This window comes from Bison bison, unplaced genomic scaffold (assembly GCF_000754665.1).
Source record: "Bison bison bison isolate TAMUID 2011002044 unplaced genomic scaffold, Bison_UMD1.0 scf7180017864148, whole genome shotgun sequence".
Taxonomy (NCBI): Eukaryota; Metazoa; Chordata; class Mammalia; order Artiodactyla; family Bovidae; genus Bison; species Bison bison.
The window spans coordinates 4,658,229-4,670,500 of NW_011494720.1; the positions used below are offsets into that span (position 1 = coordinate 4,658,229).

A 12,272-nucleotide genomic window follows, 5' to 3' on the forward strand; every position below is an offset into this window, starting at 1 on the left:
GTTTCATGAGAGTCCCCTTTGTGCACATCAGAGTTAGTACCCAGATAGCCTATTGCTTCTTATGGGCCCAGGGGAAATGAATGTCCAAGCTCACACTCCTGCATATTAACTGTTCAACTCAATTTGGAAGTGATGGAAATATAAACTTGGAATTTAGATTACAAGCCGAGTGGGCGAAGTGACCTTAACTTTAACATTTATTCTGATGTTTCTGTTTTTTTAAATAATGTATGTATTTGGCTGTGCTGGGTCTTCATCGCTGCACAGTCTCTTCTCTAGCTGCAGCGAGTGGGGCTACTCTGTAGTTGCGGTGCACGAGCTTCTCACGGCTGTGTCTCCTCTCGTTGTAGAGCACAGGCTCAAGAGCGCTCAGGCTGCAGTAGTTGCGGCACGTAGGCTCAGTGGTTGCGGTTCTTGGACTCTAGAACAGAGGCTCAGTAATTGTGGCACACAAGCTTAGTTGCTCTACAGCATGTGGAGTCTTCCTGGACCAGGGATCAAACCCCTGTCTCCTGCATTGGTAGCTGGACTTCACCATTGAGCCACCAGGGAAGCCCTAACGTTTCTGATTTTAGGTAGGTACCCAGGATGTTATTGAACACAGGTGTTTGCCCTTTATTATAAAGAGTTTGGGGTTGCCAGTTACTTGGCTGACTGTGTTACCTGTGGGGTCTGTACTGATGCTCAGAACTGGAAGATACTGAGTTTCCAGGGGTCTCATACCTGAAGTCCCATGTTTCCCTCAGTCCCCCACAGACACGATAGAGAGTGCAAGAAAGCAGAGGACAGTCAACTCCTGGTATAGCCTGCCCAGGATGTCATTACTCTCTAAAAATGTGTGTTTTTAAGAGAGAGGTGTCTGGGGCTGGGCTCGTGTGCCACACGGACATAGGGCCTGGTGCCCCACGAATGTGCAGTGCCCATCTGACCAAGGAATGAATAAATGGAATTCGTGGTCCACACGGAGGAATGGAGCCTAAGACTTGAGACATCTCTGCTCACCATTGAGCAGAAGCTCGTGTCAGCCAATTAGATGTTGTTGTTTAGTCACTAAGTCATGTCTGACTGTTTGCGACCCCATGGACTGCAGCATGCCAAGCTTCTCTGTCCTTCACTATCTCCCGGAATTTGCACAAACTCACGTCCATTCAGTCAGTCATGCCATCCAACCATCTCATCCTCTTTTGTCCTCTTCTCCTCCTGCCTTCAATATCTCCCAGCATCAGGGTCTTTTCCAATGGGTCGGCTCCTTCTCATCAGGTGGCCAAAATATTGGAGCTTCAGCATCAGTCCTTCCAATGAATAGTCAGGGTCGATTTCCTTTAGGAATGATTGGTTTGATCTCCTTGCTGTCCAAGGGACTCTCAAGAGGCTTCTCCAGCACCAGATGTTAGATATTTTGAATTGCTAGACCTCACCCCAAATTATTAATTTCCATAGGGAATAAGGTGAGAAAAACAAAAGAGTGTATTTACCGGTTATAAATAAATGTCTTGACTTGAGTTTGCAACTTGGTTATCTTTCATTATTTACAACCACAGTGGCTAAGGACTTCTGTGCGTCTGAACATCTGTTCTGCAGCGGCAGAGCCTGGGGTGGGCAGGAAGCACGTGCCTGGGGTTCTGTGATAGGGATCCAGTGATCCAACTCAGTGTCAAGGGGGCAGGACCGCATGGAGGCTCTCCAAAGGTGGGGAGCCCATTTTTGGCTGGGAGGGGAAGGATATATTTACTCACTTTAGCAGCTGGTGCTCAGGCCGTGGGCAGAGTGTAAGTGGGGCTATACACAGGCGTTTGGCACCCAGGACAGGATGTCAGCGCGGTGCCTGTTTAAAACCACTTTGTAAATCAGCATTCGAATTGTACCGGCCTATACTTCTTTTTAGCCGGTCTGCTCTTCTTCCAGAACCTACTTTGTTCTCATTTCTCCTCTAGTCAGAATACCAAGGGCATGCTGCTTTTTTTTTTTTTTTCTTTTTACAGACAGGGACCAAGGTTCAGTTGAAATCCGAGGCTCCTGGACCCAGATCCAAGGTGGAGGACACTTGTCAAGCTGGGCTTCCTTGTGCTTTGTCACCTCCAGGACAGAGCTGGCTCATTGTCGGGGGGCTGGTGAAAGAGTCAGTCACCCCAGAGAGTCTGTGGATCCAGATACCAGTCACCCTCTTGCAATTTGGGCAGCAGAACAGCTCCAAGACTTCCTGTCTTGGCAGAGCTGTGTCCTTCTCTGGGATCCCAGGGTCCAGCCTTGGTGGGAACTGGATCCTGTGATCCTTCCTGTTCAGGTCTTGCCTCAGAGAGGATGCCAGCTGCACCCAGGGGCTCCATGCAATTAAGTGGCACCTCTCTGATTCATAGTAAAGCCTTTTGTCCTGGGATGGGCTGGCTTTGGAGAGGAAGGGCATGAAATATGTTCTGTTAGCAGGTAAGCACTTTGCCTTTGTAAGAGATAAAAGGTGGTTCTGGGAGTTTCCAGCATCTAAGTTCCAAAATTTTGTGAATATGTTGAAGAGATGACTCAGAACTCAAACTTGGCACCCGCTTTTGACATCAGCCGTGTTATTTTCTCCAGCATCCATCTGGCGCCTCGGGGCTCCAAGGCTCCTTGTGGCCGTGATGTCTCTGAGATCTTCAGGGGACTTGAGGTCACCTTCATCTTTGTGTCCCCAGAACTTAGTGCGTACCTGACACAGAGTAGGTGCTGTAGAAATCATCATCATGGATAAATGCGTTGATTGCGTGTCCTGTATTTAATACAACTCTTTGGAAATATTGGAGCTTTTTATTTTTAAGATAAAGGCAGACATAAAGCAAATTTGACTCTGTTGCCTAGGTAATGTACATTTTTATCTCATGGCGTCTGTGACATTGCTCTTGATTCCCTTGTACTTCTCTGTGACTTCTCTCTAGAGTTCTCCTCCCCTGTGCACAGTGGCTTGGTGGTTCCAGGGTTCTCTCCTTGGTCCTGTTCTTGTCCCACTCTGCACATTCTCCCCGGGGAGCACCATCCATCCCTGTGGCTTCACGGCCAAGTGCATGATGATGGCTCCAAAGCCGCATTCCTGTGCAGACCTTTCTTGCACTACCAGACACCTGGGTGTGTTGCGATGGATGGTCCACGTGCATCTCAGGTTCAGCTCTGGCAAAGCCAATCTTGGGTTGCCCACTCCTGCCCCATCCTGTACCCATCCACCCTGTCACCTGAGACATGAAAGCCACACTCTGCCTTCATGCCTTCCTTGTCTGCATATCCTTTCATGAAATAGGTGGCAAAGAGGAGACCTGTGGAGTTGACTTGCACAGACTCTCTGTTCACTTGACTTCCATGTGTTCATGCTATTCTGCATTCATTTGGATCCTTCTTCCTCGTTCCCTCTCTGTTGCTGTGACTTCTGGCCTGTTTTTCTGCCCAAGTCCCGCCTTCCATTCAATTCTTCTACCCTTGGGCTACCTTCCCCTCCCTGGCCCCCACTATCCCCTCTTAAGACTTTGCTGAGGTGTCTGCTTTGCTCTGAACGCTGTTAGGGCCCCAGGGAGAATTAACTTCCTCCCAGAGTGGCCCTACTCGGCCCGTGTGGTTTCTTCTAACGTCATCTCTGGTAGTTTGCTGTGCTTGTTTTCTGTCTCCCGCCTCCGGCATCAGAAGCACATCCTGAGAGCAGGGACTGCGTCTCATCATCTTTGTATATCCAGCACCTTGCACAGTGCCTGGAAAAGGGCCTGTTCTCAGAAAGTGCGTGTTGAATGCATGGATGGAGAGGTGCGTTTGTGCTGAATACAGTAGGAATGTGGCCTGTTTTCGCTTGGTTGGTCTTCCTTACACAGAGGTGCGTGTAGCAGCCTCAGTGGTGGAGGACCAGTGGTGCATCACGTTTGGTCTAGAGTCTGACCTTGCTTCTCACGTGGTCAGCCTGTTGGCGAGTGGACTGTTCTCTGGTGCGGTGTTAGGGGCCTGGAGAGGTGAGTTCGGTATCCCCATCTGTCGTTGCTTCCTAAAATTTGCTCGGGGATGGCCCATGCTTTTGTGATCAGCACTGCATTATGGGGCTAACTTACTCTACAGCCAACAACAGTGAAGTGTGGCTTAGACAATGTGGTCCTTTTCTGGATGGAGTTGGGGTGTTAGAAGAAGAAAAAGGAAGAAGAAATAAGAGCTCTAGAATTCTGTAGACCATTAAGACATTTTCTTTAGGTCTCCTCTTGTGTAGTGATTGGTAATATCAGCCTGGATCATGGACCAGCATTTCTGTCCATGAGTTCCATCAACCTCCCAGGGCTCCCATAGCTTCTAAAGGTCTACTAGAGCCCACTGTCCTTGCCCCCCACATGCTGGATGGTTTGCCAGCGTCTATCCCTGTCTTTTATGCCTAGATCAACTCAGACAGGTATGAGTTTTATGGCTTGTTATAGTTAACTGGAATCAGAAACCATATGGTTTTGCCTACTTGAGGGGAAAGTCTACTAAATACAAAAATTAGAATGAAAACCTGTGTGTGGTTTTGATAGAAGCTGGTCATTTCATCTTTCTTGAGTTTAATTTGAGAACCCCTGGAAAGAACTGTTGAAAATAGTGTACATGTATAAGTGCAGATTGGAAAACCACATGCTCTGCTTAACCTTTTATATCATTTCTTAACCTTTTATATTATTTCTTAACCCTGACTCTGGAAGTTAAGAAGATTTGCTCTTCCTCTTGGGACTTTCGATTTACATTGCAATTGTGGTTGATGCCAGAAAAAGAACAATTATGCTTGCAAATGAGCAGGTTGTGGGTTGTAATAAGAATCTATGGTGCTACATCCCTGGTTTACCCAGTTATCCTTTACCATCACTTAGCCAAAAATAAAGGGAAGTGAGCAACACTTTATATAAAGTACTTAGTGAAGTTTGCACAACAGTCAAGTTTGACAAAATCAGCCAGGCATTTAAGTTATTGTTTTGATTGGTCATTGGCCTTCTTTGAGCAAACAGTCAGATGATGCTGCTTCCATTAGCCAGGGCCCAGGTCTATTTCAGAAGCCCAGCTGTGCATATGCTAACTACTGTATCACTGAGAACCATGATGTCCTGCCTTCTAGGTTTTCATTTTTTCCTTTGCTCTCTTTGTCTATCTGAGCCTTTAAGCTAGTCACTACCATTCTGTGCAGATGGCCAAACTCGCCTATGTTTTTGTCACTTTTCATGCAGATTTCAGCAACGTCCCCGATGTCACAACTGGCCTGAAAAGGAGTCAGACTGATGGCACACTGGATCAGGTTTCCCACAGGGAGAAGAAGGAGCAGACATTCAGGGTAAGACTGTCCCAAATCTTAAAGGAGGACATAGCAGGCAGGTATTAATTCCTGCCTGCACCTGAGGTGGGGGAAGAAAAGATGGAGTTATCCTACCCCTAGGTCCAATGGCCAACACACTTTTTTTTTTTTTTTTTTTAAAGAAAATAGTTTCCTTCTTTATTGAAAGTGAAGTTCTAGTAGGAATCCTTGACTCTGAAGAGCAGGGCAAATGTGGCCATTCATACATTAGGGTGGTTTGACAAGGAGAATCTGTGTTCAGGTATTCTGAAGGTCACATAAAATGACTAAAATTTTCCTTTACTACTTTTATTTTGCTGAAGGTTATTTTAAGGATGTTGTCTTTTTGTTGTGGTAAAATACACAAAACATATGACGGTTTCCGGTCATAGCCATTTTGAAGTGTATATCAGTGGCATTAAGTGCATTCACAGTGTTGTGTAAGCCATCACCATTTCCAGATCTTTTTCATCCTGCCAGGTAGAAACCCTGTACCTGTTAGACAATAACTGCCTATTGATACCTTAACCCACTGATCCCATGGTAACCCCCATTATACTTTCTCATTTGCCTGTTCTGGTTACCGCATAGAAGTGTGGTCATATAATATTTGTCCTTTTGTTTCTGTGTAATGTTTCTGAGGTTCCTCCGTGTGGTAGCCTGTATCAGAACGTTACTCCTTTTATGGCCAATTAATATTCCATTGTATGTATATACTACATTTTGTTTATCCACTCATCTACTGATTGGATCACCATTAGACTGTTGTGAGTAATGCTGCAGTGACACCGCCATACAAATATCTGTTTCAAAGCTTGTTTTCACTCCTTTAGGGTATGCCACTCGGAGTGGAATTGCTGGGTCATGTGGTAATTCTCTGTTTAGCTTTCTGCGGAGCAGTCCGACTGTTGAGCTCAGACCACTCTGCACCCGTTTCCTGTTCCCACCAGCAATGTACGACGGCTCCTGTTTCTCCACATCCTCACCAATGCTTGTCACATTCCTTTCCTGCGTTTTTAACTGTTTTTAGCTCTCCGGAGAAGGCAATGACAACCCACTCCAGTACTCTTGTCTGGAAAATCCCATGGACAGAGGAGCCTGGTAGGCTGTAGTCCATGGGGTCGCAAAGAGTCAGACACGACTGAGCGACTTCACTTTCACTTTTCACTTTCATGCATTGGAGAAGGAAATGGCAACCCACTCCAGTGTTCTTGCCTGGAGAATCCCAGGGATGGCGGAGCCTGGTGGGCTGCCGTCTATGGGGTCGCACAGTTGGACACGACTGAAGCAACTTAGCAGCAGCAGCAGCCAGCTTTCCTTTCAGGAGTAGTCTGTCTGACATGATGTCTTTTAGTACAGAGTCCAGTTTTAACTGACTTTGAGATTATTCATGTTTTTTCTCTCTCACTTTCATCTTAAATACAAAGCAAGAATGGAGGAAATATAAACCATCACAGGCATTTGAATAAAATATACAGCCTGGCCACACCCCGGTTGGGTTTAAACTAATGCTGCCAGGAGCTGGTCCCTTCGTCATGGCCAGTGGCACAGCCTCGAGTGACTGGTGGCCTTCGTAGTGGGGCTGGGGGGATGGGGTTAGAGCTTACCAGCTTCAGGGCCGATTCTGGTGGCTCCTGGCACCTGGTCCTTACCTCTCTTCCCTGTTTTTCTTTCTCACCCCCTGAATTCCTCTTCCTACCCCATTCCCTATCCACTTCCTCCAAAATCTCCCTTCTCTTTCTTCCCAATTCCTCATGCAAACCAATTCCTAAACTGCTTTCACTGGTCTGGTTATACCCAGGAGGCAATTTCTTTTACTAAACTGAAGTCATATGGATTTTTAGTCTTTCTGCTCTGTTCCAACTCCAGTTGGTTATTTACTTTTGGGAATCCAGTGTTACAGCTCAAATTCGTCATGCATGTGTATGTATGAAGCAGTGGATCCTAGAGCATCAAATGGATGTGTTTGGCTTGCATTGTCTTAAATTTAAAGAAAAATTAATTTATACTTGGCTGTGCTGTGTCTTGGTTGCTGCATGTGGGCTTTCTCTAGCTGTGGCCAGCAGGGACTACTCTTTATTGTGGTGCCTGGGCTTCTCCTTGCTGTGGCTTCTTCTGGTGGAGCTGGGGCTCTAGGCACATGGGCTTAAGTAGTTGCAGTACAGGGGCTCAGTCTTCCCAGACCAGGGATCGAACCTGTGTCCCCTGTGTTGGCAGAAAGATTCTCATCCATTGTACCTCTGGGGAAATTTCTCTTAAATTTTTTAAACAAGGCAAATGCTAAGGAAACCCTCAAGAAGCTAGGCTGTCTAAGATCGTGTGCCTGGGGGCACTGGCACAGGGTGGCAGCCTGGGGGTAGGGGAGAGTCATTGATGCCATTAGGGATAATGGTTTCCTCTCTGCTATAATCTGTTTGAGTTCCATGTTACAGTTCTTAAGAAGGAAATGCTTTTCCAAGTTTTATGTTAAGATTCAGTCAAATAAATCTGCAGAAAGTTACCATGTTGAGGCTATTTCCATTTCTATTACTTAACAGCACTTATCATAACTAAGCAAAGGTTTATAAAATGAGCATCGGGGCATTAGTTAGAAACTTAGAAGAGGAGTGAAAGATGCAGTTCAGCTTGAAATTGGAGCCCTCTGAGCTCATTTTCATTTTGCTAAAATGGTTCAAGGATAAAGCGAAGGAATGCCAAGGAATACAGAAGAAAGAAATATTAAAAAAGAATATTAGCATGTTAAGCACTTGCCGTCAAATTCCTCTCAAGTCTAGAGCAGTTATCATCTCATCTTTTTCAAATCTGAAGATATCTACCAATAATAATGGATGTCAGTACATTTTTAAAACATTCTGGCAAATGCATTGCAGCTACTGAGTTTACATATTCTTTGTTCCTTGGCAGAGAAGAATCTGTGATCATCAGAAGTGATCACAGCGATGGATGGTAGTGAAAAGGAGGTTTTGAACTGAAGAATTAAAAAATAAAATTTCTGTTATTTTTAGCCGCCTAGGAAACAGTGGGTTACATCCAACAGCAATGCTTGTCTGTTTTTCAAATGGTGATCTGGGAGTTCGATGATGCGTGCCCAGTGTCCGATGGCCCTGGCAATGTCCCCTGGTGCCCACAGGAGGTGGTCACTCCCCAGAGGGGAGACCTCCTTGTTTCCTGGGCTTCCCACGCTGGCCCATTAGCCCTCTCTGGGGTCATTAACTTCTGTACAGATAAGACCCTGGTGGAACCTGGGCTGTTGGGGGTATTTTACTCACCGTATACTAGATTTGAGAATAAGGAATAATTTCCCTTGAAAATCAAACGCAGCCTGGCTTGATGAAGCGCAGCTGTAAGTAGGGCTTTTGACAGCCCCGCAATTTCTGCAAATGGGTTATAATTGATTGCCTTCTTTCTCCTCAAGGGTGCCTATTACTGTCACGGCTCTTTGTGTGCCCCGTCACCCTCCCCTGTGTGGGGGCCTCCCCCCCCTCCCAGTATTGTTAGCAATTAGCTCGCACTATTATAACAGTTTGGAGTTTGAAAGGAATAAACAGTTTCTTTGGGAGGTGAGGGGGTTGAAGGAGTTTCTGGTTTGTTCTGGGAACTTGAGGTGTGTGAAGCGGTCCCCACAGAAGGGCTGCTGGTGCGGTTTGCTGCCTCTGAGCTGGCTGGGAAGATGCAGCACTGGTGGGTGGTGGTTCTACCGTCTCCCTATGTGTCCTGACCTGGCACCTTTCCAGAGCCAGCGGGCTCAGGGCGTGAGGTGGAAATCCGCAGCCACCCCCACCCCCCCGGCTGCCTTGGAGGAAGAGCTTGGTGGCGCTAGGATGCCCTTGTGAATGTGACTTGAAAGAGCAGTTTGGGATTTTTTTCCCCCTCCGCCTGGGATGAGAGTGAGAGAGAACGCTTGTCATACTCACTTCCCAACAGCCGACTGTAGATGGAATCGTTGCTCCCAGAGGGAGAAGATTTCTCTGAACTTTTCCTGTCTAAGTACAGCACGTAAGTAAACCGAGGGATCTGATTCTCAGGCATGTGGGTTCCGGATCCAAACGCAGGCATGCGTGCGTGGTTTTCTTTTCTCTGTCTTGAAAGTTGATTTTTCCTCTGAAATGTTTCAAGGCGGTTAGGCAGAGAAGATAAGCCTTTCTTTCCAGAAGGATCCTGGCAGTACTCTCCAAGCACTCTTTATAGCTCAGGTTAAGAGAATCCTCAGATAGTCGTTATTTGGTGGCATTATCAATTTGTCCTCTCTCTTTCCAGGGTTGCATAGGTCTCTAAATGGATGTCTGAAATAATAGTCCTGTCTTTTTGAAATATAAAGAAATCAGAAAGAACTAGGGAAATTTTGAATATTTGCTCTGTAAAAGATGTTTGAAAAGAGAGAAGGATAATTTGAAGACAGTAAATAATTTTAGGCTTTGTCAAATTTTCTTGGAGCATTGTGCATACTTGTATTGGGCTTAATGCTTTGAAAGAAAACCCACAAGACTGAAACCTGTTTTCTACAAGGTAAGCAGCGTTATTACTTTCATTGTTCATGATTAAGTAATCTTTTTCAGCTTTTTAGAATAATTTTATGTAATCACCTAGGGCAGCTTTGGCAGTGATTATTTTTGCAGTTTGTAGGCGTTGTTTTGGTAGAACAGCGAGCTTTGAGAATCTGGAGACATAGAGCCTTGACAACTGTGTGTTGTGCTCTTTGCAATTTAATCGCTTTAGTTTGTATTGTGTCCTGTTTAGTTCTTCAAGGTAGAAAAAGGGCCATGCACTGATGATTAGGTTTTGGTACCCGGCATGATCTTAACTTGCATTTAATATTTAATGCCTGCTCACCCATTTAGCTTAACCTTTTGAGTTTCTCACATGGTTTGCTTTTAAGAGCTTGCATCTCTAAGAAGCTAAAGGAAAAGGATTCGTGGGTCACATGATTTGTTTTCCAGCATTTTAAATTATATGTCTTTTTTACCTTTCTCTGAGTAGCCTGTGTTATTTTAGGATCTCCTGGTTGTAAGATGCTTTGGTTAAAAAGTCAAGTGCAAATAGAACTTATTTATAAATAGTCTTTCCACATGGCTGCTATTCAATAGATTAATATAATCATGATCCTTTTTCAGAAACTAAACACACCAATGTCTAAATGCATGCCATCTGACATAATTCCTGAAGGATGAACAGAGAGGTAGCATCTTTGAAGCAAACTGGTCCCTGAGAAATTAATTGGGGTCTGATTAGTGAGACAATTATTTTTTGAAGAGATTCAGTTCCAGGTAGACAGGCAGTGGTACAATGGAAAGAACTCTTCATTTCATTGTAAGAAACTGGAATTTGTGTTCTGAGCCACCAGGCTTTAACCACTGTGTACCCTGGGGCAAGGTACCCAGCCTTTCTAATAAGCCTGTGTGTCTTCATCTGTAAGTAAAAATAACAGTAGTCCCAAACCTGTGTTGCAGAAAGGATCATAGATGACTGGAAGTCCAGACATGAGGGATTATTGGGTGAGCGGTCCCCCTCCCCGACCGGTTCATATATTTTCGTGTTCTGAATGCTTTTCCATTCTACTCATCTAATGCGAGACAGTCACTGGGCTGCCTCCCGAGTCTTTCTAAAGTTAGTGTCTGTGGTCAAAGCCTGCTGAAGCTGTCCCATGAGATAAAAAAGAATGGGAAACCAAGGGCCTCGACCCTTGAGTCTTCTTAGCTCTTTGTCACCTGCATGGAGACAGAACCTGCCCATCTTTAGCTTAATTTTCTTAGGTAGAGTATTTTGAATTGATGACCTTTTCTAAAGGGTTGTTCAAGTGACTGAATAAAAATGGTGTATGTTAGGTTTGCCTTTTCCTTAGCAGGAGTGAGCTGTGAGTGTAAGATGCTTAGAGGGTCTCATAGACTGTTCACTCTTTGCAAGAGAAGCATCGCTTCAGGGCAGAGGGAGGCGCCGAGGACACAGAGGACTCAGGCTGAGAAGGATCAAAGTTGAGTTGAGTTTCCCATCAGCCCTCAAGCACATCATTCTGCATTTCTAACACCTGCTTCCTTTCAGCAGGCACTTGGTGGCAAGTTGGTGAACTCGTTTGAAATGACTGGGGTTCATTTTCATTGGCTTCTGCAAGGCCGTTTGATCTCTTTGTAGTTTGTTGGATTTTTTTGTGGGGGAATTTCCCATTTTCCTAGCTTCAGGATATTAGCCCCCCACTTTTCTTGGTCTGTCCTTGATCATTCGGGCTGATATGCCCGGGAGATGCTGAGTCTCTGCTGGGAGTGGCTAGAAGGGACATAGCTGACCCTTTGTGGCCACGGATCATTCATACTCTCTGTCCCACTGGGTTCGATGCCACCCACAGTGTCAAAGGAGAGAAGGCAAGGAAGAAAGGTAACCAGATCTCAGTGCTAGGGCGATGCTTAGGCACAGGGCATTGCCCAGTGATGATGCCCATGAGCTGGGCAGCGTCATGCCCAGAGCGGGCTGCTCTCTGGCCCAGTCTGGGACAGGAGGGCATGTCCAGTGGGCGAAGAAATCTCACTGGTGGTGGCCTCTCCCTTTCCATCCCTGCGGCCATGGGCTGGGGTCCTCAAGGGGTCCGTGTCAGGAACACATCCCTGGACAGAGCCCCTTGGCCAGTGGCAGTCACAGCTGGCTGAGCTGTGGGCCACCTGGAACCAGAGACTCCTTCCGGCTGGGGGATGCCCAACAAGTGACCAGCGGCCCAAACGCCTTGCTGGGAACCTGGGCTGGGATGGGGGGCCCACCAGATGCTGCAAGCTGGCTGGGGGGTACTTCATGACCCTGGGGCCCTGTGCACACAGGGGAGGTGAGGCACCACGTGCAGGCAGCAGGGTGTGTGGGGCCCCCAAAGACGTGGATCTCAGCTCGGGGAGTCCTGGGGCCACCCCTGCTTTCCTGGTTCCATATATGAGGTGGGGACCCTGAGCCCCAGCGGAGCTGCAGGTGCAGGCTTCCTCCAGCTGCTCCCCCTTGTGCCCTTGCG

The 12,272-nt window shown here is 46.4% G+C and overlaps 1 protein-coding gene across 1 annotated transcript in view; it reads left to right on the forward strand.

The window, feature by feature from the left end:
- TIAM2 (T-cell lymphoma invasion and metastasis 2) overlaps nucleotides 1–12,272 on the forward strand; it is a 233,049-nt gene that overhangs the window by 181,616 nt on the left and 39,161 nt on the right. Inside the window, 1 exon segment of the mRNA XM_010840909.1 lies at nucleotides 5,187–5,290. Within this exon segment, the coding sequence (XP_010839211.1) occupies nucleotides 5,187–5,290 (104 nt within the window).